This window comes from Pseudopipra pipra, chromosome 20, assembly GCF_036250125.1.
Source record: "Pseudopipra pipra isolate bDixPip1 chromosome 20, bDixPip1.hap1, whole genome shotgun sequence".
NCBI lineage: Eukaryota > Metazoa > Chordata > Aves > Passeriformes > Pipridae > Pseudopipra > Pseudopipra pipra.
The window spans coordinates 11,348,119-11,373,437 of NC_087568.1; the positions used below are offsets into that span (position 1 = coordinate 11,348,119).

Sequence of the window (25,319 nt, forward strand, 5' to 3'; positions counted from 1 at the left end):
GAGCTGGAAGGGTTGAGGCATCTCCCTGAGCAGAGTCTTCATCTGTTCTCCCCTCCCTCAGGAGCAGTCGCAGCAAGGCAGGTGCTAAGCAACCTGCAGAGATTGATGTAAGCACAAACCCACCAATGCTCTGAATGTGAAAGCCACATGGCAACAAGAATCACAGAATCACAGATCTGTAGAATACCCTGAATTGGAAGGGGCAAGGATCATCCAGTCCAACCCTTAGCCCTGCAATCCCACCCTGTCTCTGAGAGCGTTGTCCAAACGCTCCTTGAGCTCTGGGGAGCCTGTTCAGTGCCCGACCACCCTCTGGGGGATGAACCTTCTCCTAATATCCAACTGAAACCTCCCCTGACACAAGGTTTGTATTTGCAAACACAAACAAGATTTGTGCTTATGTGTTTTACTGTGCTGCTTATTCTCAGCCAGTCCAAAGCACAACCAGTGCAGCAGTGTGGAAGGTACAAAATGCAAAGCTATTGGGTTTTCATCCAAAGTTTAACATGTAGAAGTGTGTCTCTGCCAGAGAGAGTGAGCTTCTTGCAGTCAATCCAGCAATCAAAAGGCCATCACAAAATTTGCTTGGCAAAGCCTTAAGGGAAGAAGGAAGTCTGCCTGGGAAGGACTTTCCAGGATAGCCAAGGTAGCTGTAATTTCTGCAACATTCAGCACATGCTTGCAGGTGTCTGCTCAAACACAGGGTACACCAGGAGTCGCCCCACAGCCCCCCATATTACAGATGAAGAAAACACTTCTCCCACCCATCTTCTCTGAGCTGGTCAGAACTTGCTGCATGGCTCAAGATATCCCTGATTTCAGTGACCTGTACTCGCAGCCTGCAGAGCAATCCCTGGAAACTGCTGACAGTGATTTGTGATGGGCAGTGGCTGTTCAGGGGTGCCCTGGTGTCTGTGATAGCTGGTGTTCAGGGAGGTTCCCTGTGTCTGCATCATTCCAGAATCTTGTAGAAAGGGCGGTTGTCCCAGTTTCTTTGACCTTGCCTATGTGTCATGCTGTTTATTAAGTAATTTTCCATTCATTTTGCATTTTCATTTCCTGCTTTTCTTGGCAGTTTAATATGAAAGCGAAGTATTTGGAGCAAGTTTGTATCTCCTGCATGTGCTGATGAGAAGGGATTGGTGAGGGTGTCAGTGCAACAGTGTCAGGGAATGCCTGACACAGGGAATGCCCCATAACAGGTGAATGTTTTCCCACTGCAAGATATACTGGTCAGGCAAACTGGTAAAGCCATCACCATTAGCAAGGTGTGGGGCATTGCCTCGACCAGCAGCACAGCAAGGCTGTGTTCAGTCGGTATACAGGGATATAAGGTATATGGAAAGGTTGGATAACAAATTCTGAAGAGAATCAGTTGACAGTATCAGAAGATCATTAAACTGAATTTCCATTCCCGTCATACAGAGACGGAGGATTTTTGGGTGGTATCCAGGCTCTGCAGCATCCTGGGTTTTATCCCGCAGTGAAGGGGCAGATTTGCCCTGGGAGCACATTCCCTTTTAGCTCGATGAAGGGAGTTATTCTGCAAACACACTCTGCTTCCTTGGCCCTGCTGCCTCTGGTACCTGAGACCCACAGAGCTGCACAGCAGAAAGATTTTGTCTCTCAGGGCTGGAGGTGAGTTTTCAGCCTATTTGGTTTGATTTTCCCAAAACAGAGGTGCCTCCCCAGGGCAGAAAAAAGATGATGCTGGTAGCATAACAGAGCTGAAGGTCTCATTTAATCCCTTTACGTTGGGAATTTGATTTTGACAGCCCCAGTGTGATGTTCTCAGAACACCCTTGCCAGTACCAGTGCGACCATTTTTACCAAGGCAAGAAATAGAGCTCATAAGATCCAGGAGGGCATTGATTTCCAGGCAGTAGCAGCTCAGTTCAGATGCCATTTCCTTCCCTCCTGCCCACCTGCTGACATCTGACATTTTTGTGTACTAAATGCTTAGAGATTTTGGTTGAAGCATTTGTCAGTGTTACCTGCCTTTGCTTGTCTCTAGGATGAATTCCCAGTGAGGGAAGATCTCTCAGAAGTATCTGATGATGATACCTCGCTGGCAAAGCCACCCCAACCTGTGAAATCAACAGTCCCCTCATTTAAACTGAAAAATGACTCAGATCTCTTTGGTTTGGGTTTGGAAGAAGCTGGTCCCAAGGAGAGCAGCGAGGAAGGTAAAGTTCACACCTTATATCCACTCTTGCTGCTTTTGTTTGTCAGGCATCTGTTTTTTCCAAAGTGGTTCCAGGGTGTCAGCAAACCAATTTGTACTAAATAAAACACCCTCTAATTTCATGCAGTGCCCTACGTGAGTCTGTAATCTGATTTAACACAGCATGAGTAGCTTTAAATTTTTCCCCATGAGGAGACAGGGAACTTGGCTTGTCCATGGTACCAGCCATGTATTATTTTAGTCCCAGCTGAAAGCAGAAGCACATCTTTCACAAGCTGCTGCTGTGTAAGGCTTCCTGCTTAGCCTTGCCTGTCTGGCAAGTGCCATTCAGCATTGCAGTGTCCACCTCCTCAAGAATTTGGATCAACTTGAGCACAATGCTCTGACATACCCTGCCAATCTCCTCTTCTGTTTTGGGGAAAAATGGGGTGGGATCTTGATCACAACCTAAGCATTCCTCGGGCTGTATTTTTCCCCCCATTCCCCGAGGGAACAAGTCTTACTTGTGCAAATAATTCCTGCTGTCTAGGCGTTACTGCAGAGCAACTTCTATAGACCGCCCTGATGTCACGATGAAAGATGGGAAGTTAAAGACTTAAGGAAGGAAGAAAGCTGTGAGCAGCACCAGAGAGAGCTGTTCCAAAAGTGTGAGCAAGGTATCACAGGCTGCCATGGCTTCATCAGCTTGTCGCTCTGAGCTGCTGAACAGCAGAGCTTGAAATAACTGCAAGTGCATCTGCAGAGGCCCAAGTCAATAATTTAACTTCAGTTTAGCATCTTTAATAATTCACCATGGGTTCCTCCTATCTCTTTTGGTGATAAATATAAAACTGTTTCTCGGTCGTCAGTCTTTGGAACTTGACTGGCAATTAAACTTCTCCATTTACAGAGCAGCTGAGGAAAAAGGGCTGCGTAGGTAAGAGTGACAGTTAAATCGCACATGTGAAATGTGGTGCAGTCATGAAGCCTTCTGTGAAACAGCCAAGCAGATACCCTGCTGTTCAAGGAGGTTTTGTGCAGAGACAGTGGAAGCTCAGCAGCCACAGTCACATGGGACAAATGTTGTGACAGTGATGGACTCTGGGACTCATTTAATAGTATTCACCCCTGTAGAGTAGGGCTGCAGCAGGGTTGCTTTGGGGATGTAATTTCCATACACAGTGTGAGCAGCAGTGAGTGTTGGCCGGTCAGGGTGTCCTATCTGCTGGCACTATGTCCTCAGTTGTCCTCAGAGAAGCACAAACCATGCCTGGGAGGATTTCCATCAGAGGAAAACTGTTCCCGGGAGCTCTTCTTCAGTTCTTGAAATAGTAATCCAGTCCCAAATTTGGCCTTCGGACCATTTTGTAAAGCTGGTCTCTAGATTTGTTTCTTAGTAGCTGTGACACAGTGAATGCCGGGTCAGTGTTGATAATGCTCATAATTAAACAAGTTGCATATTGTTGAGTCAGGGTGCAAGTGCTGGAGCCTATGTTGGTTTCTAAAGGGGCACAGTTTGTCCTGAGATGTCAGCATTGCCGTTGCCCATGGCTCCAGGATGGAGTATTTTGTTCTCAGAAATGGGTCCAGGGCAGAATTGCATCTCTTACCATTTAAATTGAGTAAAAACAATGTTTTTTTCTGTTTTAATAGATAAACAACCTTCTAAGGAGAAAAAGAAGAAGAAAAAGAAAAGCAAAGAGGTACTGTTTAATTCCTCAGAGCTGATCTGCCATGTTATCTACCATCCAAGAACAGGGGTGGCCTTCTGTGGTGTCCTCTGGGGACCAGGTGGACTCCCTTCCATGTTCACATCCTGCAGCTGGTGTGTGCCTCCCAGGCTCTGCAGACCATTGAGCTTCAAATCAAGCTTTTAGAGAATTTTGAAAAGGGAGTGTTTGAGCTTGTAAAATACAGGATGAGGCAGAGCAGTGCATCTGTGCTGAACTGAGAGTGTTCATAGCATAGATTTTTCCCGAGCAGAGGGGTGTCCCCAACAGACCTAATCTCAGGGACAGCGAGGGAAGTCTGCAGGAGTCTTTTTCTGTGCCATTTCTGCCTGTCCAATACCGTGGTATTGTTGGGCACAAACTGCCTGACAGACCACTGCTACATATAAGCCAGGTGGTCTGTCCACTCTTCTGTCCAAGCTTGCAGAATGGTCTTCTGGAATTAACTCCAAGCCAGCCTTAGTAGTAGATGCTTCACCCTAACCTGATCCAGTTGAAGATGTCCCTGCCCATAGCAGGGGGTTTGGACTAGGTGATCTTTAAAAGGTCCTTTCCAACCATTCTGTGATTCCCATCAGAGCCAAGTGTCAGAGCAGTATATCCTGGGTCACTGAAATACTCAGAGGATTTACTAATAAAAATGCTCTCATTTTACAGGAAGAGGACAAGACAGTGAAAAAGAAGAGCAAACACAAGAAGAGCAAAGAGAAGGAGGAGAGCAAAGAGGAGAAAGAGAAAAAGAAAAAGAAAAAGAAGAGCAAGGAGAAAAGCAGTGAGATAGATGAACTTGAGGCTTTTCTTGGCGGAGGAGGAGCCAGCATGAGCAAGCCACGGGGTGGGGGGGACTATGAGGAACTGTAGGCTGGCTGTGAACTCTGCACCGTGGCTGTCTCCATCTTCTCTGACGAGTCACCCCAGGACAGGCACAGATGTGTAAAGCTTTGGCCATTTAATGTATATTCTCTCAAACCAGAGTGAGCAAAACAAAAGCTTTACATCTGTGTGTGCTGGCCTGGTGCATCGTTACACAAAGCAAACGCAGCTGAGATGTACATGAGCCAGGGGAAGGTTCAGGGTACGGCTTCCAGGCTGTCAGCTTTTCTCCTTCCAGAGATGCCCCGTCGGGTCGCTGGCAGGGTGTGGGCGTGAGGGGACCTGCCTCCTGCTCCGTCCCTGCTGCATTCCACTCCTGCACACTTGAAATTCCTGTCTTGTTAAGAGGAGTACAAAAACATGCCGCATGAACGCATCGTGCTCGACTGTCTCAAGTCTTTAACTTCTTATCCTTCCTATTTTTTTAAGGAGAAAGGTGATATTGGCCATAGCTTCACCCAGCAGTTGATGAGCTTTAAGTCAAGCAGATCATCTATGGTACAGCTCTCTAAAGTAGCAGGCGCAGAGCCAGCGTGAGAGTGTGTGTGATTTTTGAAGCCCTTTGAACGGGACCTTTCTGCACAGCAGCTTAATTAGCCCTCACTGGTGCTGCTGTTGGAATTCATGAAGCCCATTGATTTCCGTGGCCCCAGTGTCTCAGACACTACATGTAAGCTGCTATGCAGTTTGGGAAAACAATGCAAAGTGGAAAGATAACCTGAAAGAGAGAGAAAAATCAGTGCTTTTCTGCACTTCCCACTCTTAAATTTGCATATTCCAGAATCCCCTCCCGCCGGGACCTCTCAGGGACATGACTCCATATGGAAATGAAGATATCCAGAGCTTCAGAATTGGCTACAGGGCAGTGTTGGCATGGCAAGGCATTTGCTTCTCAGGCATTTTACAGTCAGGCTGTAAAGCCCCAGCTGCCGCTCTGCACCGAGAGGGACCAGCACTGCAGCTCAGCAGCGTCCGTCCTGCTCCAGCTTCTGTCCATACTGCAGCCAGCCAGCGTGCTGCCTTTCCTGCCCCAAGCAGAGCCCCCTCTGCCTCGTGTTTGGGAAGCCTTTTAGTTTTTGCTTTGAACTTAAACCTGTGGATTGGTACCTGCTCAGCAGCCATTGGATGGGCACTACAGCCACCCATGGCGCTCACCTGTGCCTCAGTGAGCAGCCTCTGTGTTTGATGGAGTGGTCAGTACTCTGCGCTCCTCCTGATTTGGTTCTGGGGTCCCTTGCTCAGCTCAGACGGTGAAGCTCCCTCCAGGTTCTGTGCATTTCATTTCCCTCTTGCTTGTAAGTTGATTTGAGGTTTGGTTTTGTTCTCTCTCTCCCCTTTTTGTTGTAAAATGTCAACCATGAAATCCAAACTGGAGTTTCCTTCTGTGTCCCTATCAAGCAATGTGTTCTTTTGATCCGTTATCCACTCCAGAGCTGTCTTGACCAGCAGGCATTCTCCTGCTCCATTTTTCTTTTTTGTTGCCCACAAAATGCACTTGTAACCATTTCCCTATAAAACAAATTGGTTTTTTTGCTGCATGAGCAGTGTATCGTTCAGGTCTGTTTGCCATTAGCATTTGCCTCCTCTGAGCATTCCACATGACACTGAAGGGAAATTGCATGGGACTGTTCAAACTGCACATCTGGGGAGGAAAAGGAAGACTGGGACAGGACCGGTTTGCAGCCCCTCATGCGTGAAGGCAGGTGGGCACTTGAGCCTCAGCTGCTGCAGTCCTGAAAGCATTTCTGTTCCACCAGGATTCTGGGTCATGTTCCATTTCTGCATCGAGAAACCCTGGTACAGTCCATTCTGACTATAAAGCTCTGTTGTACACCTGCCTCTGCACATCTTCTTTTCCCTCAGAGCTCTCCTGCCCGGGCTCAGGAACCATGTGTCCCTCAGCACCCTGTCACAGAAGGGTGTCTCCCTGCCCCTCCCCAGGCTGCTGTGTTCCCAACCTCACAGGATGGGGCATGGAATTAAAAAATCAGTCCAAAAAAAGGAGCCGAATGTAAAAACCGTGAGCTCTTTCCCCAAAACCGAAGTCTACCCTGAGGGAGCTGTCGCTTTCCCCAAGTGTGGAAGGGTCGGTGGTTTGGTCAGATGTGGTTAGCAGGGGGCTGTACTGGTGCCCTGTCCCTCCTAACACCAGTGCTCTCCTCAGTTTGTCTGGCACCTGGGCCAGATTTGCCACTGTGGGAGCCTTCACACTCCCTGTGGCTTGTCAGCACAAGGAGCTGTGGCAAAAACAAGCAAAGATCAGTCATTTTGTTCTAAAATACTCCTGTAAAGAGGAAAAGCAGATGTGGGAACTGGCTCTGCTTACACTAGAGCCCCAGGAGGGTGTGTGGCATGGTTTGACTTTTGCAGCGAGGCCAGAGAAATCCTACCCTGTGGGTGAAGCAGGAGTGTGGAAGGGAATAGCAGCAAGAAGGCACTTTTTATAATACACACAAAATCACAGACTGATTTGGGTTGGAAGAGACCTTAAAGTTCATCTTGTTCCATCCCCCTGCCATGGGCAGGGACACCTTCCACTAGACCAAATGTTGCTCCAAACCCTGTCCAACCTGGTCTTTTTAGACTTAGGCTTCTCCCCTTTCCAGGGGATGCTGAACTGGTTCGGGCTACAGCGTGAGGTGTGATCCAGAGTCAACAAGTGTGAGGGAGGGGAGAAGGAAACAGGCCTTGTCTGAGCCAGGCTCTCCCATGCCCAGCCTTTCAAAGAAGCTAAATATAAAAAGTATGTGTACATGCCTGTCATTAGGGGGAAGCTTCTGCAGGATCACATCGATATAAATAGTTCCTCTGAGCATCTGTAGAGGTACCAGCGTATTTGCTTTTGGGTTTTATCAGTCATCCCAAAAAAAATCAACAGCTTGAGGCTAAGGAGCTGCAGTTTCTTGAAGCTAACACTGGCCAGAGCTGCAGCATTACTGCTCCCTGGGTTTGGAGCAGTAGGAGGGAGAAGAGCAAATTGATTGCTGCAATTCAGCTGGGGCTGGTTCCTCGGCACAGCACAGGGAGCCTCATCCATGGGGGACAGGGCACTGCCTTCTCCCCTGCCTGGCTGGGATCCACAGGGCCCTTGGCCACCATCCGACTGCATCTTGGCTTCTGCTGTGCCAGCTGGGAGCCAGACTACTCGAGATAAGCCAGGAGAGTAACTCCGTGGGTGCCTGCTCCCACCCCCTGTGTCCTTCCAGCCATGATGGCTCAGGTGCTGCCCCAGCCTCTGTGGGGTGTTTATTTCGGGAGTGTTCCTTGCTGTACCCCCCCTTGGAGTGGGACAATCTGATGTGACAGTTCACAGCTCCCATCACTTCCAGTGTGTGACGATGCAGCTGCTGTGGTGGGACGTGGTGCAGTCAGAGTCCTGACTGACGTTCTGATCTCAGCAGGCTTCGCCTGGCTGCCTGGCAGCCCTGTGGCTCCTCAGCTGGGAGCTGGTTTTGGGGAGACCTTCCAGCTGCCCCAGAGTGACCCGACTCCTCTGTGCTGTACCTGTTCTCCCCAGGGATTCCTCCTGTGTGCACAGCATTTCCCTCCTGATGGCCCAGGTCTCATTTGCACAGATGGCTGCCCCTGCCTGCTAAAAAAGCTCTTCCTTATGTTGATCTGTGTTAGTGGCTGTCACAAAAGTCATCCCTGCAGGAGATCCAAGCTGCTGAGCTGTGTGCCCCAGCCCTGCAGGGCCTGTGCTGAAGGGATCGTGGCTCTGATGCCTGGCCTGTGGCTGCCTCCTTCCCCTGTCAAACACCATGTAGGGAACCAGCACCAGGACAGGCTGACGGGCCCCTGCAGCCCCCACCTCCAGATCAGTTTTTGGCATCCCTGGATTTCACCGACCGTGGCAGGAGGCTGGAACCAGCTGATCTCTAAGGATTCTTCCAACCCAAAGCACTCCCTGATTCTATAATCCCTGTGGAAAGTTGTCCATCAGCTTCTGCCTTGGGGCTTGAGAGCTGTCTGATCATTGCCATCCAGATTTATTCCTGGACAATTTATGCTGATTTGTTCCTTTGCTAGAACTGTGGTTTAAGTGCTGCTCCCTCTTCCCAGCCCTTTGCCAAAGGGGCTCTATCCCTGCTCTGCCATTTTCCTGTGGGCCAGTCCATCCCACAGCTGTGCCCATTGGCACCAATTCCCTTCAGAGTTCATCTTTCTGTGGTCGTGCCAGTCCAGCTGAGGTCATGCCAGGGCTGGTTCTTAATGATTCCCATACAATCCCTCTCCTGCTGACCCTGGGATGGGACTGGCCTTTTCCACAGCTGTATCCTGGCTCACCAGTGCACGTGGCCTCTGTCATTCTCCATAGTTAATGACAAGGGCCATGTGCAAGGAGTGCCCCAATGCTGCCCTTTGGGGGATACAGCTTCACCCTATTTCTGTTGCTCCCATAAGGTTATAACAAGGTTTTTTCCTGGCTTGCCAAGGCCCCAGGGTGAGAATTTGCTTCCTTCCCCCCAGCAGTGAACATGAAGAGGTCATTGGAACTCGAGTTTTAGCAGGACACAAAATGAATGTGTGAGGCTGTGGGTGCTCTTGGAGGCTCAGGGGGGCTGTGGTGCCGGAGATAAACCTGGCTGCCCCCAGGCCTGGTGCAGAATGGACTTGGGCAGGGGCTGGCCTAGGGGCACACTGGGTTTGCTGCCTGCAGCGTCCCTGCATCCAAGGGTCCAGCTGGTCAGAGAGCCCAAGGTGCTTGCCTGTCCTTTGGGATGCCCCGAGCAGCCAGATGAGTGATGCTGGGGAAATCCTGCAGTAGGACGGGCTTAGGGACCGGGGCCGTAGCCTAGCAACAGCCTCAATCATGACATAATATAATTAATCCAGCACTGGTTCAGTCTGGTGCGTAAAGATACCAGAGCAAGTGGCTGAGCCTTTTTAACTTGTAGGTTTGCCTCCAAAACCAGCCTGCAGTGTCTCAGGCATGTCCGGCGTGTTCCTGGCCTGAAGGTACTCCTCGGTGAGTATCCAGACTTCCTCTTCCAACCCCTTGGCTGAGAAGTTGCTGAGTAAAGGGGATTATCCTCTGGCACCTTCAGTGAGCCATCGTGGGCAATCCCACTGGGTCCCACGGGCTCAGGCAGGCCCTGGCAGGGTGAAGTGTGGCAAGGTTGGCTAAACTGGGGATTCAGGCACGGAGCAGCCTGTTGGGAACAGGACAGCATTCCAGGTTAAAGCAGAAGTGTCTGCATGCATATGTGCTCTGCTCGGAGCTGCATGCAGGATACTGCCGTGGGGCAGCCAGCCAGCTTGGGAACCCCTAAAATTCCTGGTTATCCCCAGGTTGTTGGCAGGCTCTGCCTTAGGGCAGGAGCAAAGAGGGGAGGCAGTGGTGCAGCTTTCCATCACCACAGAGGGAAGATGGAGGAAGAGAGGGATGCTGTGTTTCCTGGTGGCAAGGGACACCTGTGGGATGCCAGTCCTGCGTCTCCCTCCTCCAGGTTGGCGTGTGTTAGCACTGAGAACGCTCCCAATGCCTGAGGCAGCTGCAGCCAGAGCCTGAGCTGGTATCTGCAGGCTGGCTGTGGGAGGGAGCCAGCCAACTGGGAAAATAGCTGTCCGGAGAAACGCCCCTCCCTGTGCCATTAGCAGGCAGCGGCTCTGTGACAGGGTGCGAGGTGGTGACTCCCACCTGGCCTGGCTGCCAACAGCACTGCCAGTGCTGGAGCCATCTCTGGGTGTCACTGCGAGGGGCACGAGTTACCAATGCTGAGTGTGGCATCCCTGGGGTGGGCTGGAGGGATGCCCAGCACCCTGCCCCGTGCTGAGGCACAACCCCCACCATGCACTGGTGGCAGGGCAACACCAAGATCCCTCCTTGCAGCCACCGTGGGGGACAAGGGCATCCAAAACAGGGCGTCTTCTTACCTCTGGCCCTGCTGTGGGTCAGCAGATGAATACCCTGTGCCTGACCTCCAGACTGGTTTCCTGCTGGCCTTTGAGGACCAACCAGTCCTTCCCAAGGAGGCCAACAGGAATGTGGGGTTACAGTTTTCTGTGCAGGCAGGACCCCTCAGCAGCTGCTCTACAGGATTCACTTCACCCTTGTGTGCCACCAAAGCTATGAGGGCTGCAGGGCAGGGTCCAGCTCCCTCCCTAGACTATGAGCAGGCAGCAGGGCCTGGCTCCTCCCGAGGTTCAGAGCTGGAGGCAGGGAGGGGATGTGAGGGAGAAAGGAGGAGAGAAGCTGAAAGGAGGGGAGACCCTCCTGTCCCCAGCCGGTCATCACGCTGATGCCAGCCAGCTCTGGAAAAGGAGAGCATTGCCCCCAGACAGGTGAAGGGGCTGGCAGCAAGTGTCTCATCCCATTCCAGCTCTGCCTCTCCCAGCTGTGGGATCCCCACGTTGCCTTGGAAATGGGGGATTTCGAAGCAGCTTGCAGTGGTGCTGCCTGCGGTGGGGGCAGAGGCCCAGGCCCATGCCACTGCCCTGCCCTCTGTGTGCCCCCAGTCCTGCCTTTGCTGCTCCCCCCTCAGCCCTTTCCTGTGGGCAGGGGTGTGGCAGCGGCCAGATCCTCCTCAGGCCCCCCCAGAGCTGGTCCTGTAGTGAGTGTTCTGTGCCCCCACACCGTGACTGCCCGTGCCAGAAACAGAGAGCCTGAGCAAAGGGAAGGTATCAAATTTTTATCCCTGCTGTGAATTGAGCAGCGTAGGAGGGAGCGGGGCAGTCCCTCGCCACTGCTTGAGTGGTTGCAGCACCCGTGAGGAGGAGCCAGCAGCCACCCCACTGCCCACAGGCCTGGCCAGCCCCAGCTGCTGCCCCTTCCCATGGAATCACAGCCCACGGGGGCACGGCACAGATCCGGCATCGCCTCCCAGTGCTCCGTAGGGCACCTGACCTGCTCCTTTCGCCTGGACGCCGCGGTCGGGCAGGGATTTCTGCTGCATTCGGGAAGCCAAGTGGGAGCCAGCGGCCTCCTCCAGCTGCCTCACTGGAGCTGCTCACGCTCGGCTCGAGCCGTGCCCAGCCCTTTCCCGGCAGAGCCGTCACCCCGCGGGTGCAATCGCCCTGACGCCGGTCCCGTCTCTCAGGTGGCCCCGGGGACAGGCTGGTGGTGCCTGCGTCGCGCTGTCGCTTCCCATCGCGGGCCCCGTGCTGAGCTGCCCAGCCTCCCCCATTCTGCCGTGCCGTGGACGCTGCCCAGCACAGCCAACACGGGGATCGCCGTGCCCAGGGCAGCGGAGCCCAAACTGCCACCCGCGGTCTGTCAGGTCACACACCCCCCACCCCAGACAGCCTCGGGCACCTGCAGACAGGATCAGCCCGCCCTGTCCCCTGGACTGCCAAGGGCACCCCATGGGAGGGCAGCTTGGCCCCCGGCTCCCCAGGATGGGCATTTTGGGAACCTACTGGCTGCTTGACATCTGCCAGCCTGTCATGTCCTGTGGAACAGGTCCCAAAGCGCAGCTGGCACTGGCCTGGCTGCCCGGTCCATCAGGTGAGGATGTGCTGTCTCGCCGTCCCTCAGTAACGTGCCTGGCACAGGACAGAGGTGGAAATTGTTCCTTTGTGTTTAACATCTTTCCAGGTATTTTTCCCCAGTTGCTTCAGAGTTTCTCTAATCATCTCCTTCTGCTCTCAGAGTGGGCCGTGCTGGGTTCCCCTGGCAGCACCACATCAGTGCCCCAGTCCCACTGCCAGACTGGAGCTGCCAGAGGGTTATGGAATCTTATAAAATAGAGACAAACAGTATATTCAAACAAGATTTATTTTATAAACCAGATAAACCAATTAAAGCTTCCCCAACATTTGAATACACATTCATGATGTCAGATGGAATTGGTGCTGCCTGACTGCCTTGAGAATTCTCAAGATTTTAGGACAGCTAACGTGGAATGTGCAATCACTCCGCAGTAAGGTGGGGACTCTCAGCCTCGAGGAGTTCCCTTGGGCAGTGTCCCACCACATGGGAAGAATCCCTCTTGGCAGTCCTGCTGCTCCAAGGGGGATGGGCTCCACTGACCTCCAGTGGGGCTTGTGGTCAGATTGTGGAATCACAGACTGGTTTTGTAAAAGGACCTTAAAATTCATGTCATTCCATCCCCTGCCATGGGCAGGGACACCTTCCACTAGCCCAGGTTGCTCCAAGCCCCATCCAACCTGGCCTTGGACACTTTCAGGGTTGGGGCAGCCACAGCTTCTCTGGGCAACCTGTGTCAGGGCCTCACCACCCTCACAGGGAAGGATTTCTTCCTAATTTCCAGTCTACCCTGCCCTCCTTCAGCTTAAGACCATTCCCGTTTGTCCTGTCCCTCCAGGCCCTTGTCCAAAGTCCCTCTCTAGCTCTCTTGGAGCCCCTTTAGGCACTGACAGGGGCTCTCAGGTCTCCCTGGAGCCTTCTTTTGTCCAGGCTGAACACCCCCAGCTCTCTCAGCCTGTCTCCAGAGAAGAGGGGCTCCACCTCTCTGTTCTGTCAGCTCTCCCTGGTTAGCATCTGACCTTCTGTCTCACCACAGCTGCCACACAGAGGTGACAGGGTCACCTGCCCAGGGGCAGCTAGTGCTACAGCTGGGATCAGTGTCTGGAGGGCCTCCATCCCTGCTGGGGTGGGTGCTGCTGCCACAGGGATCCCAGGGAAAACCTCCCCTCGCTGCCCACCTCCTGCCCATACCTACCTCCCAGTGAGGCTCTGACCCTCCTGACAGAGGGGTGCACCGTTTTGCAAATGCTCAGAAAGGTCTTTCTAGAGCTTCAAAATTGCTCTATGCTGACCCAGTCAGAGCTGTCGTCCCCCCCCACACCGTGTCCCTGTGGTCCCCACCAGCCTCCCTGTCCCTCTGCCTCCTGATGTGACTTGAGGTTTGAGGCCAGAAGAACCCCTGCCCAGCAGGTTTGGGGACTGGCCTCTGCTGCCCTGCCAGGCCCCACCAGGGTCAGCATCCCTGGGGCAGGCATGGGAGGGGTCCCTGTGTTGGGTGGCCCCTTCCTGCTCTGAGTTGCACCAAGGGGCACGGGGGGCTGGATCAGGGGATCTGATGTCCTGAGCATCAAATCTCACACTGAGCTCTTGGCATGGCCCCAGCTGGTCCTTGAGGAGGGCTGGTGATACACGCCCCACCCAGCCTTGCAGCTGTGCAGGACAGATGTCAGCCCCCCACATCCCCCCAAGCTGAGATCTGCCCTGCTTGAAGTCTGACCAAGTGCCCAGCATCACTACAGACCCACACAGGTGACCTGTGGGCACGCTGTTCCTCCGCGCCTCAGTTTCCCCCTTGGACAGAGCCTGGCAGAATTGAGTCTGTCACATGCAGACACACTGACGAGGGACACACTGTCAGGGCTGCTGGGGAAACTGAGTCACAGGGACACAGTGCATTGTGGCTCTGCTCTCTGTGGGGCTTGGGGGAGGACCCAGCACCGAGGAGGCAGAGACTCCCGCAGAAAGGGGAGTTTGCCCCCACACGGGCCCAGCGTGGCTGCTCCTGGTCCTAATGACCAGCCAGGGCAGGGCAGCACAGCCACGCACTCCACACACAAGGACAGGAGCTGCTTCTGCTGGGGACAGGCATCAGGCTGGCCTTTTCCTTGTAGGATTGCAGGAACAAGCCCTGGCTCGTGTGATCCCTCTGGCCACTCATGTGTCCCTTCCTGGCAGGACAGGGCCCCGGCAGCTCGGCCAGGAACAAGCCTGGACCCGCCCAGCCACGGCAAGGGCCCAACACCCCTGTTCTCTGCAAGGAGTAAGGGACAGGCCCATCCCTCCCCGCAGAGCTCTGCTGCCCACGTGGCTGTGCCAAGGGGATCCCCTCCATCTGAGGGGCTGCCACCCCTGTGGGCAGTGGGCACAAGGTGGGGGGCAGCTCCCTCCCAGCCACTCAACCATTCTCATCACCTGAGGCTGGGCTGGAGCTGTCCCCCTAGCCTGTGTGTCCCAGACCGGGTGCCCAGGGTGTCACAGCCCAAAGCAACAGCATGGCCCAGTGCTCGGGAAGGTGACAGCTCTGAGCAGCCAGCACAGCCACAGCCCTCTGCTCCAACCTCCTCTGTAGGATCTTCCCCTTCCCCTCTCCCCCAGGCTGCCACTGGCTCGAGAAGGAGGAAGAGGAGGAGGAGGTGAAGGAGGAGAAAGTGTCCACAGCCCCACTGCACATGCCATGACGCTGCCATGTCCGGTGTATGGAGACATGCCCGTGGTCCATTTGGATCCCTCAGCACTTTGCAGCCTGGAATAGCAGCCACACAGGGGGAGCAGATGGTCCCGTTGTCCCCTGCCATGGGACTTGGGGGATGTGGTCCAGCCAGTTTGTCCCCTGATTTTGGAGCTGTGGTTGCTCCAAAGCACAGAGCTCTGGACAGGTGACCTTAATCCATGCAGGTGTCAGGGAGGCCACAGCTGCATGGACAGAGGGTAGCACTGAAGGAGATGCCCTCAGGGCAGGTGTTGCTGTGCCCACCTGGCAGCATCCTTCTCCATGCTGGGAAACCCTGCTTTCCCGTAGGGATGGTCTCCTGCATCCCTCGGGTGATCACACCCATGGGGGACACAGAGCCCAGCTAGTGCTCCCGTGTGCATCAGCGGCCGCGTCACGGTGCCACTGGTGCTCAGCCCTGGCAGGGGGATGGCTGACACAGGGCAGCAGCAGGCAGGAGCAGATGGAGCAGCACGGCAGGGACTGCGGGGGCAGGAAGCCGGGGGCAGCAGGAGCGGCCAGACCAGCAGCCAGAGCCCTGTGTCCTGCAGAGAGGAAAATGGAAGCGCTGGGGGGGTGATGGGGCCCGTCTGAGCATGGCACAGGGGGCCCCGGTGGTCTCTTGGCCCAGTGTGTGCAGCAGGGACAGGCTGACCCTGCTCCCAGCTCCTCCCCCCAGCTCTTGTCTCACTCATGAGTGCAATGAGTTTCTGGAGCTCAGCCTGGCCCCAGGCAGGGCACATGCTGCTGGTCCCAGTGGGCTCAGCAGTGCCCACAGTTCCCAGAGAGCACCAGGGGCATTCCTGCAGGAATCACAGCAGTGCCAGCCCATGGAAGGCTGCCCAGCACAGCTCTGCCTGGTGCAGGCAGCAGCGATGGTGGAAGGATGTTTGTGTTGCCGCAGTGGAGGGAGGAAAGGGTCTTGACTACAGGGATTTTGAATCAAGCAAATCCCACGGTGCACCTGCTTTGGATCAGGGCTCAGAGCCACAGCAGTTCCTGGCAGGTCCTCAGGGCCATGCCCATGCTGGGGCACCCACAAGTGCTGGGGCTGCCCTTGGGGCTGTGGGCAGCAGAGGGTGGCTCAAGGAAGGAGGAGATGGGGAAACTGAGGCAGAGCTGTGATGTGGGAGCCGTGCTGTACTGGGAGCTGCTTTGGCCAGGTATGCTGGGAGCTGTTCTGTGCAACGTCTGCCCATCTCCATCCCTGAGGATCCCCATGGCCTCTGGCTGCCACAGGCAGCGACAGTCCCGGAGCCTCTGGGAAAACGAGGCCATTCCATGGAGGAGCTTAGCAGGGGATTTCCCTGCCCACTTAGCCCCAGCTGCACAGGGCCATGGTGATGGGCCAAGGTCAGGCAGGACAGGCCTGGGAGGCTGCCAGTACTGGGGGAGCTGTTGAAGCTGGGGGGCTGCTGGCACTGGAGTGATGCTGGCACTGAGGGGTGCTGGCGCTGGGGGGGCTGATGGAATTGGGGGGCTGCCGGTGCAAGGGGAGGGGGCTCGCACGGGCCGTGGGATCTCTGAACACGATATGGGACTGAGCCCCCCTGCAAATCTCTGGTGCCCAGGGACACCGGTGGTCCTGCGGGCACCCACACCCACGGTGCAGGGAACCCCCCCGAGGGACGGCACCGGGCGTCCCCCAGACCCTGCCCGGGGGATCCCAGGGATGCTGCGAGGGGCGGGGACAGGGCCGCAGATGGGACCGGGATAGAGCGGAGCCGGGCGTGGGACTGGGGATGGGGATGGGGACCGGCCCGGGGGCGGCGCCGGGGGAGGCTCCGGTGCCGGTGCCGGCCCCGTTGGTAACTCCGCCTGCCATATTTATGGCAAAACAAGCGGCGACGGAGCGTTGGGCCGAGCCGTGCCCTGCCGAGCCGAGCCGAGCCAGATCGGGCGGAGCCGGGCCATGGCCTCCCGAGCGGCGGCATCCCCAGCCTAGCGCGGCGGCAGCGGAGGCTGCCGGGGCGGCGGGCGTGGAGCAGGTAAGGGAGTCCCGGGCAGGGGGCTGGGGTTTGCCGTACCACCGGGGGCTCCGGCCGGACTATCCCCTCGTGGCTCCCAGGATCATCGCATCGCATCACATCCCAACCTCCCGCTTCACTCCCCCGTGTTCCACATCCCCATCTCATCCTCCCGAGATCCTCCCGGGCCATCCCAACCCCCTGGCTCCCCTCATTCTCCCCATACCATCCTGCTGTGCCCCATATCCCTCTTCCCATCTCCCTGTGCGCTCTCCACCTCTCCAGCCCCCCGGGGGCCACCCCCATTCCACGCTCCTGAGCCGAGTCATCCCACCCCATCCTACCCGTATCCCCGTAATCCTCTCGTGTGCCCCATCCCATTCCCATCCCTATCCTATCCCATCTCCAATCCCATCCTCATCTCCATCTGCATCCCATCCCGCCGCAGTGCCCGGGCCGAGCCATCTCCCCCCGGTGCCCGGCTCAGCACCCTGCGGGGCCCGGCGGGCCCCGTGCCGGTGCGCAGCGGGGTGGGGGTGCCCGGGGTCACCGCCCCGGCGTCTGCGACAGTGCCTGGGACAGCCCCGCTCCCCCTGGGGGCCGCCCCACGCACTCTCCACCCAGCCCCGGCCCCAACCCCCCCCCCCCCCGGGGTACTCGCAGCCCCCCCTCCGCCCGGCCGTGCCCGTTTGCGGGTGCCCTGCAGGGTGGGGGACTAGAGGGGCCAGGAGTCAGGGCGTCCCCTGCACCCTGGGGTGCTGGTGACACCAACCTGGATGCCGGCACCGGGGGTACCCTCCTGGGCTGGGGGTGCCTTCCGGAGGCACAGGCAGGGTGGAGGCTGGGCAGCCGTGTGTGCATGGGGGGCTCCGGATGGGCGAGAGGGGATGTGGCAGTGCCGGGGGCACACAGGCTCTGAGGCACAGGCAGGGCCACAGGGCTGGGGGGCACAGGGCTGTGTGGAGGGGCTGCATGATGTGCAGGGCGGGCAAAGCCGTAGGGGTGTAGGGCACCGTGTGTGTGTCGGGGGGTGTCCTGGGGACGGCACAGGGGGAAGTGTCTATTTGCCATGTACACGGGGCAGGGGCCGGGGGGATGACGGGCTACCTCACCACGGGCTGTGCCAGCTGCCAGCTCCCGGGGCAGGCAATGCGCAGGCAGCAGCGGCCGTCAGTGCCCTGCTGGCACACACACGGCACACAGGCCTGTGCGCAGCGGTGCTGGCAGTGCCAGGGCACAGCGCGCACAGGCACTGCCCCCACAGCAGCTGCTGGTGGGACCTCCAGCATCATCTGCTCGAGCAGGGTGGTTGCAGCGGCTGCAAGATGCTGCTCTGGCTGCATGTCCAGACACAGGTGCCGCTGCTGTGCTCGGGGCAGCACTCAGGGCGGTGCTGGGGGCAGTGTAGGTGCTGTTGGCCGTGCCCACGGGGCCGTATGGGGGCAGTGGGTCCGGTGCAGTGCAGTGTGTGCTGGGGCTGCTGAGGGGTGGGGGGGAAGTGCTGCATGCTCAGTGCTCTGCATGTGCAGGCAGCATGCAGGCAGTGTGCAGGCAGCTTACCTGCTGCAGTGCCCTGGGCAGCGCTGCTGCCTGCTCAGCAGGATGTGTGTGGGCAGTGAGCAGGCAGGGTGGGCAGCAATGCCCAAGTAATGTGCTGGCAGCATGCACAGGGCACCGGCCTGCACTTGAGGCAGTGCCCCAGAGCAGGGTGTGCAGGCAGCAGCCCTTGCCACGTGCAGGGACAGTCAGTGAGTGGGCAGTGCCCTGGCAGTGTCCAGGGCAGCATGGGCAGGCTGTGGGGCAGTCACTGGCAGAGCAGTGTGCACAGGCAGCTCGGGCCAGGGCACAGGCAGTTTGAGCAGTGTGTGGGCAGTGCCCTGGCAGGGGCAGCCCAGGCAGCACACACCGTGAGCATGGGGCAGGCAGCAGGCAGGCAGCAGGCAGGCAGCAGGCAGGCAGTGCACAGGCAGTGCACAGGCAGTGCACAGGCAGTGTGGGGTGCGTTGGCAGGGGGCAGTGCACCCCACCCCTACACACCCCTCGCAGCCCACACGTGGCACGTGCAGGCAGCAACCCAGTTCCCGGCAGCCTCCTGCGGGTCCCTCTGGCATCTGGGGTCGCTCCTGGTCCCCAGCCCCTCGTGCTGCCACGGCCGGTGCTCACGTGTGGGGCTGTGGGGGGCTGGGCTAGGCACAAGGGCAGGACCCCACAGGGGTGGCTCCCGCCCACTCCACGGGCAGTGGCTCCTCTGAAATTGCTGCTGGCCGGTGTCAGCATCCACGGGGTGACAGAGGGTGGGAACCCTGGGCAGGGAGTCTGCTGCCTGCCAAAAGTGGGCAGCGCTGAGGGTGAACGGGGATGCCCACGAGCAGGGGGGGTTGGAGAGCAGAAGGGATGCAAAACCCTTTCCCTCTGGAGGGGACTCAGTGTCAGAGGTGGGTGAGTGTGGGAGTGCAGTGGCATTGGCAGCACTGTGGGACCATCCCAGTTCCGCCCCCCATGATGGTCGGGGGGTGTGCCTGTGGCTGTGCAGGATCTCCACTATCCCTGCACTGCTGTGGAGTCCCAGCCCCCCACGCAGCCTCCTCACACACCCACGCTGTCCTCACCCACGCTGTCCTCGCAGAGGAGGAATAATTTGGAGAAACCATGGCAACCCTGCGGCTCCACGGGTGATGGGTGCTGCTGGGTGGGTGGGGGACACACTGGTGCCTGTGGGACAGCACCCACATCCCCGACACACAGGAATGTGCACAATGGCCTCACTGCTCCCTGTGCCCCCAAGGCATCCACGCCCCGGCAGCAGGCCCTGCACCACTGCTGGGGGTGCCCCAGGACCCTCATGTGCCTTGTTTATTTTGCAGTGCTGGGATGGAGCCGCCACCTCAGCCCACTCACCACCTCCCCGCTGCTGCCGGACCAGGTAGGACCCCCCTGCTCACCAGCCACCCAGACACCATGGGGAAGGGCTTCCCATCACCACCGTTGGCATCGCTGCGGTGTGAGGTGCTGTCTGCCCAGATCCAGCCCAGTGCCCACACGCTGTAATGCATAGGGGCCAATGCTGGGCCACCACTTTGGGGGCAAACCTGTCCTCCCAGCCCTGGAGGGAGACACTGGGACCCCCACCTCTGTCCTCCTGGCATCCTGTTCTCCCCAGCTCATGCCATGGACAGACACCCCAACCCTACTGGCTTCACCTCAGCTCCAGCATCCGCAACCCCCGGCTTTGAGGCGGGTAACGAAGGGGAATCCAGGTCCCCCTCCCCATCCCTGCATAGTCAATGTTTCTTTCCAAATAAAGTCAGTCCCTTTCCTTCAAGAAACACCTTCCCTGTGGTCCTCTGCTGCTCTTTAAAGCCAAGTACCCTTTGGTGGCCTTTGCCACCCACCTTTAGTGCATTGTGGAGCAGCCAGTATCCACTAGCGCTCTCAGGCCTGTGGTGACCAAAACAAGCAATGCTCAGAGCACATGGTGAGGTGACAGCCAGCTGAGGGTCCCCACTGTGGACAGAACACCCTCGGTGTTGGTCACAGCCCACGGCAACTCTGGAGGGGCTGGTGGGGAAGGTCAGGGCCAACACCAACCTAGTCCTGCAGGCAAACCCCCTCCTCTGCTCCCCCAGCTCGCTCTAGGGAGTTTGTGCTGATGTCCCCATTGTCACACAGCTGTGTCACACTGTGGCTGGGGACTCTGCGCACCCTGACCACCCAACAGCATCGTCCTGGAGCAGTGGGGTGCAGGGTGCTGGCACATGGTGGGTGTCAGACCCTGTGTCCCATGGGAGCTGGAGCCACCATCCCACTCACCCTCCAGCCTAGGGGCTGTGTCATAGTCATGGGACATGGAGAGGACAAAGCCAGTGGGTGCTGAGCCAGCACATCCCTTCTGGCACAGGGAGGAAATGGAAGAGTTACTTCCGACATGTGGGTTGGGGCACCTCTGCCACCCCCAGTGCCACCCATGGAAGCCCCAGGGAGTGATGTGGCTCCGAGCAGCCAGGACTGTGGCCACCCTACAGGAGTGTTTGTGGGCCACAGTGGGTGCAGCCATCGTGTGGGGGGGTACAGCTCCCGCACCCCAGAGAGCCCCATGCTGTGGGGGCTTCCCAGCTACCATGGTGGGTGGTCGTGGTGCCCGTTCCTGGGCCGTGCTCCTGCCTACAGTGCTGGTGCTGGGATGTGGGTGCACACAGTCCCAGGAGACCCCTCACCACTCAGGTGCTCACACCAGGGCTGGGCACACACTCCCTAAGGAAAACCCTGGCAGTGAGTCCCCCCCAGCCCTGCTCAGAGCTTCTGATTCTTGTGATGCTGCAAGAGAGTCCCTGCATCCTATGGCCTAGGAACAGGGCATGGTGCCTCGTGTTCTCTCCCTGCACTGAGCTGGCACCCAGAGCTGCCCGGCTGCCCCCGCATGTGGCCTGCCAGCCACTCCGTGATTTGTACCCTGGATCTGAAGATTTTTGGCAGCTTCTTCCCCCACCTGAGATCTGACTATTAACAGCAGCAGTGGAGGCTAGGATGCCCCCGAACCCTCATTTCTGAAGAGGTGGCCAACTCCCTGCCCTGAGCCAGGAGCCATGGGGATTGATCTGAGGTCCCGCCAGGACTGAGGCGCCTCATGTGTTCTCTTGCAGGGCGGGCGACCGTCCTCTGAGGCCGTCTGACAGGTGGGAGAAGAGTTGCTTTTAAGATGACACGAACAGACCCACCTGACATCCTGGTGTCCACAGTGTACCAAGACATCAAAGTGGCCACTGCAGCCCCTGGGGATTCTGTTATCTGTCAGCCCCTGGCACAATGTGACGCCTCCATGTCCTCATCCTTGTCCCGCGAGCCGCAGCCCTTCAACAAGCGCCATTGCAGGAGTTTTGACTTCCTCGAGTCGCTGGAAGAGCTGGGCACCCCCCCGGCCATGGAGCGCCCGTGCCCGCGCCCCGGCACGCCTGAGCCCACGCCGGGGCCGCCGGGCAGGCGGGTGCCACCGAAGCAAGACCCTTATGTCGGCAGAGCCCCCGTGCCTCGGAGTGAGCCGAAGCGCCGTGCCCGCTCCAAGAGCGCTCCACGGGTGAAGTCCACCTTCACCGCGGTGCCCATTACCGTGGCGGCATCGCCACCGCCGGCCCGGCGCGGGCGGGAGGTGCTGCGGGTGGCACGGGAGCCCTCCCGCCCTGATCCCTCGCCGCGCCGCGACGGCCCGGTGCCGCTGCGGGCGCTGGCCAACGAGGTTCACCCCATCAAACTGCAGCCGCAGCGCAGCAGCGTCAGCCGCATCTCCCCGCTCTGCCTGGGCAGCAACTGCTACGAGGAGGGGCCGGGGGCCAAGGTGGGCGCCAGCCCACACGTCAAGTGCCGGGTGGACATCAAGCCGGACGAGGCGGTGCTAGTGCACACAGCGCGCAGCCAGCGGGCAGCCCCGAACCGCCCGGAGCCGCCACGCTGGCCCCGCGCCCCCGGCGCCGCCCGCAGCTTGGCCGTGCCGGGGAGCCGGCAGGCGTCCGCATCCCGCACACCCACCCCCAGCGACTCCTACAGCGGGGACGCCCCGCTTCTGCCCTACCCCGCTGAGTACTACGAGGCGGATCCCCGGGTGCTGGCGTACCAGACGGTGCCGGTGCCGGCCTCACGGGAATTCAGGGAGTACCCCGACAGGGGCTGTATGACCTTCTCAGCCGCCGGCGTCCCCGCCAAGTTCTTCTACGCGGAGGAGACAGCACGGTGCCCCAGCCCCGCCATGCCCCTCCGTAGCTCCGGCTACGCCAGCTACCCCTACCCCGGCCGCCACGCCGTGCCCCAGCCCTTCTACGCAGAGGACCCGGCCAAGGCTGCCGTCCACACGATGCCGCCCCGGACGTTGTACGTGGAGGAGGCACGGGGTTACCCAGTGCAGGAGGCGCCTGCCCGCGCCTTCTATGGGGATGAGCCCCGTTTCTATGCCCCGCGCGGGACCCCCGTCAAAACCCTCTACGCCGAGGACGCTCGGACATACCCGGCCCTCGGGTCCTCTGCCCGGATGTTCTATGCCGAGGACTACGGGAGGTACCGGGAGCGGGAGGTGCTGTCGCGGACGTGCCCCCCACCCCGCAGCGCACAGCCCCTGCACTTTGGGGACTGGTACTGTCCTGAGCGGGCCACGCTGCCCTACCAAACCCTGCAAGTGTCACGCTTCACCCCGCAGCAGGCCGGGCGCGAGGCCATGTTCTCCTCCTGGCACACCAGCTATGGCGTGACCCCGCCACGGCTGGGCCGGGAGACACAGCACTACTCCAAATCCTGGGATAACATCCTGGCGCCGGGGGCACGCAGGGAGGAGGCCCTGCAACGCGGGCGCAGCTATGAGAACCTGCTCACCCAGGAGCAGCACCGTGCCTTATCCCCCGAGGAGCGCCGGCAGCCTGTGGTGATCAACCTGTCGAGCTCACCCAAGCGCTATGCTGCCCTGTCCCTCTCCGAGAGTTCCATCCTTGAGCGGGTGCATGCTGATGGCAGCCGCGGACCCCCAGGCCGCTCCTGGTACGTCACGCCAGAGATCACCATCACTGACAACGACATCCGTGCCGACGGGCTGGGCCGCAGCGAGAGGCGCTCGGCCAGCTGGGACATGCTGGACGCGGGACAGGAGCGTGGGCCCTATGCCGTGCCCTGCACCCCGCAGCCCGGCCCCAGGGAGAGCGGCTCAGGGCGCCAGCGCAGCCTGGAGCAGCTGGACGAGCTGATCACCGACCTCGTCATCGACTACAAGCCAGCGCCAGGCCACCGCGCCGGGGACAGGGACAGCCTCGCCGAGCAGCTCAAGCAGCTCCTGAGCAGCAGCGCCCCGGGGCCCCCCCGGCGGGGCGAGGGCAGGCGGGTCCCCCCCAATGTGCCCGAGGGACCCCGACCCACGAAGGAGCAGCCAGGCCCCAGCTCTCGTGCTGGCGCCCCACGGCCCTCGCCCACCCCGCTGGCTGTCGGCCCCTTTGAGAAGTCACCAGAGAACTGCTCGCCCGACCTGAGCGCAGAGGAGGACGACATGATGATGTGCTCCAACGCCAAGTGCCGGCGCACAGAGACCATGTTCAACGCCTGCCTCTACTTCAAATCGTGCCACAGCTGCTACACCTACTACTGCTCCCGGCACTGCCGGCGCGAGGACTGGGACACGCACAAGGCGAGCTGCGTCTACGGGCGGGTGGGCAGTGTCTGCCGCCATGTCCTGCAGTTCTGCCGGGAGAACACCGAGGTGCACAAGGCCTTCTCGCGCATTGCCAAGGTCGGATACCTCTCCCGCGGCCGCGGTGTCCTCTTCCTTGGCTTCCCCAACGCTGGCTCAGCTGAGAACTTCCTCCAGTTTGGGCTGGAGAGCCTGCTGATGTCCCCCACCTACTTGTCCCTGCGGGAGCTGGACAGCTACTCAGACAACCTGGGGGACTATGCCCGGGAGCTGCGGGAGACGGGCAACCAGTACGACCCCAACGAATGTTTCCTGCTGAATGTAACCGTGGCCGTCACCCAGAAAGTGCCAGAGAGGCCATCACCCAAGACACAGGTGCCAACGGTCAGGAAATACGCCAAGGTGGCCTTAGCCTCCTCCAGCCCCGAGAAGAAGATCCTGAAGAAGGAGCGGGACATGGAGACATTGATCCTGACGCCACCGCCTGGCACGGCAGACATCGACAAGGAGGGGGAGGAGGGCCGGAAGGCACGGGAGATCTGCTTCATCAACATCCAGCGGGAGCTGCGCATCCGTGGCGTCTTCTTGCGCCACGAGTTCCCCGCTGTCTATGAGCAGCTCTGCGACTTCGTGGAAAGCAACAAGCGCTTCACACCCACCACCATCTACCCCATTGACAAGAGGACGGGCAAACAGTTCATGTGCATGATCATGGCAGCCTCCGAGCCCCGCACCCTCGACTGGGTGGCCAGCCCCAACCTCCTGGACGACATCATGTGAACGCAGGGCAGGGGCACCCTTGGGGCTTCCCCTCTGTAGATAGGTGCTGTCCTGTTGTGGCGGTGGGACAGGGACTCCCTTGGCTGCGGCACCAAGGGGAGGGGGTTGCAGTGGGCTGCGGGTGGCCAGCAGTGCTGGAGGGACCCAAGGGATGAAGGGAGCCCAGCCCAAGGTTTGCCCTAGAGCCCAGAGCCTGGCAAGACCCCACAGAGCCCTCTCAGGTGAGCGGTGCCTGGCCAGAGTGGGGACACCCTATGCACCCCCCAGCCCCTGCCCGCCAGGCTGCCACTCACCCAGAGCCCCCTGGGGCCTGTTCCAGGGCCCTCAAGTCCAAGGGGTCCAGCAGCGGCCCCACGGCCGGGTGCTGCAGGGAGAGCTGGGCTGCACCAGGACCGTGTTCTCACCGTGTCCGTGTGTCCTGAGCGTGTCACTGCGCGAGCAGCAGGGACTGTGGAGGCCCAAGGGCGTCTGGAGGCACCTGGGCTGTCCCGGGCCCCGACGCGGGCTCTG

The 25,319-nt window shown here is 58.8% G+C and overlaps 2 protein-coding genes across 5 annotated transcripts in view; both read left to right on the plus strand.

Annotated features, from left to right (window-relative positions):
* RABL6 (RAB, member RAS oncogene family like 6) overlaps positions 1-6,605 on the plus strand; it is a 53,828-nt gene extending 47,223 nt beyond the window's left edge. For all 3 annotated transcript variants that reach the window (XM_064677319.1, XM_064677320.1, XM_064677321.1), the window contains 3 exons: positions 2,015-2,186; positions 3,818-3,867; positions 4,552-6,605. In XM_064677319.1, the coding sequence (XP_064533389.1) occupies positions 2,015-2,186; positions 3,818-3,867; positions 4,552-4,755 (426 nt within the window). In that variant the 3' untranslated portion in view covers positions 4,756-6,605. The remainder of the gene's footprint in view (positions 1-2,014; positions 2,187-3,817; positions 3,868-4,551) is intronic.
* Positions 6,606-9,608: 3,003 nt separating this feature from the next.
* On the plus strand, positions 9,609-25,217 carry AJM1 (apical junction component 1 homolog). Of its 2 annotated transcripts, none has more exons than XM_064677318.1 (3): positions 9,609-9,736; positions 19,738-19,796; positions 21,514-25,217. In XM_064677318.1, exon 3 carries the CDS (start codon positions 21,570-21,572, stop codon positions 24,807-24,809), a length of 3,240 nt encoding a protein of 1,079 aa, XP_064533388.1. In that variant the 5' UTR covers positions 9,609-9,736; positions 19,738-19,796; positions 21,514-21,569; the 3' UTR covers positions 24,810-25,217. The 2 variants fall into 2 exon arrangements, with proteins under 2 accessions (XP_064533388.1, XP_064533387.1); XM_064677317.1 differs by lacking the exon at positions 9,609-9,736 and adding an exon at positions 16,670-16,894.
* Positions 25,218-25,319: the final 102 nt, after the last annotated feature.

Coding starts and splice junctions, on each gene's coding strand:
- AJM1 (XM_064677318.1), top strand. CDS start 21,570: ATGACACGAACAGACCCACCTGACATCCTGGTGTCCACAGTGTACCAA.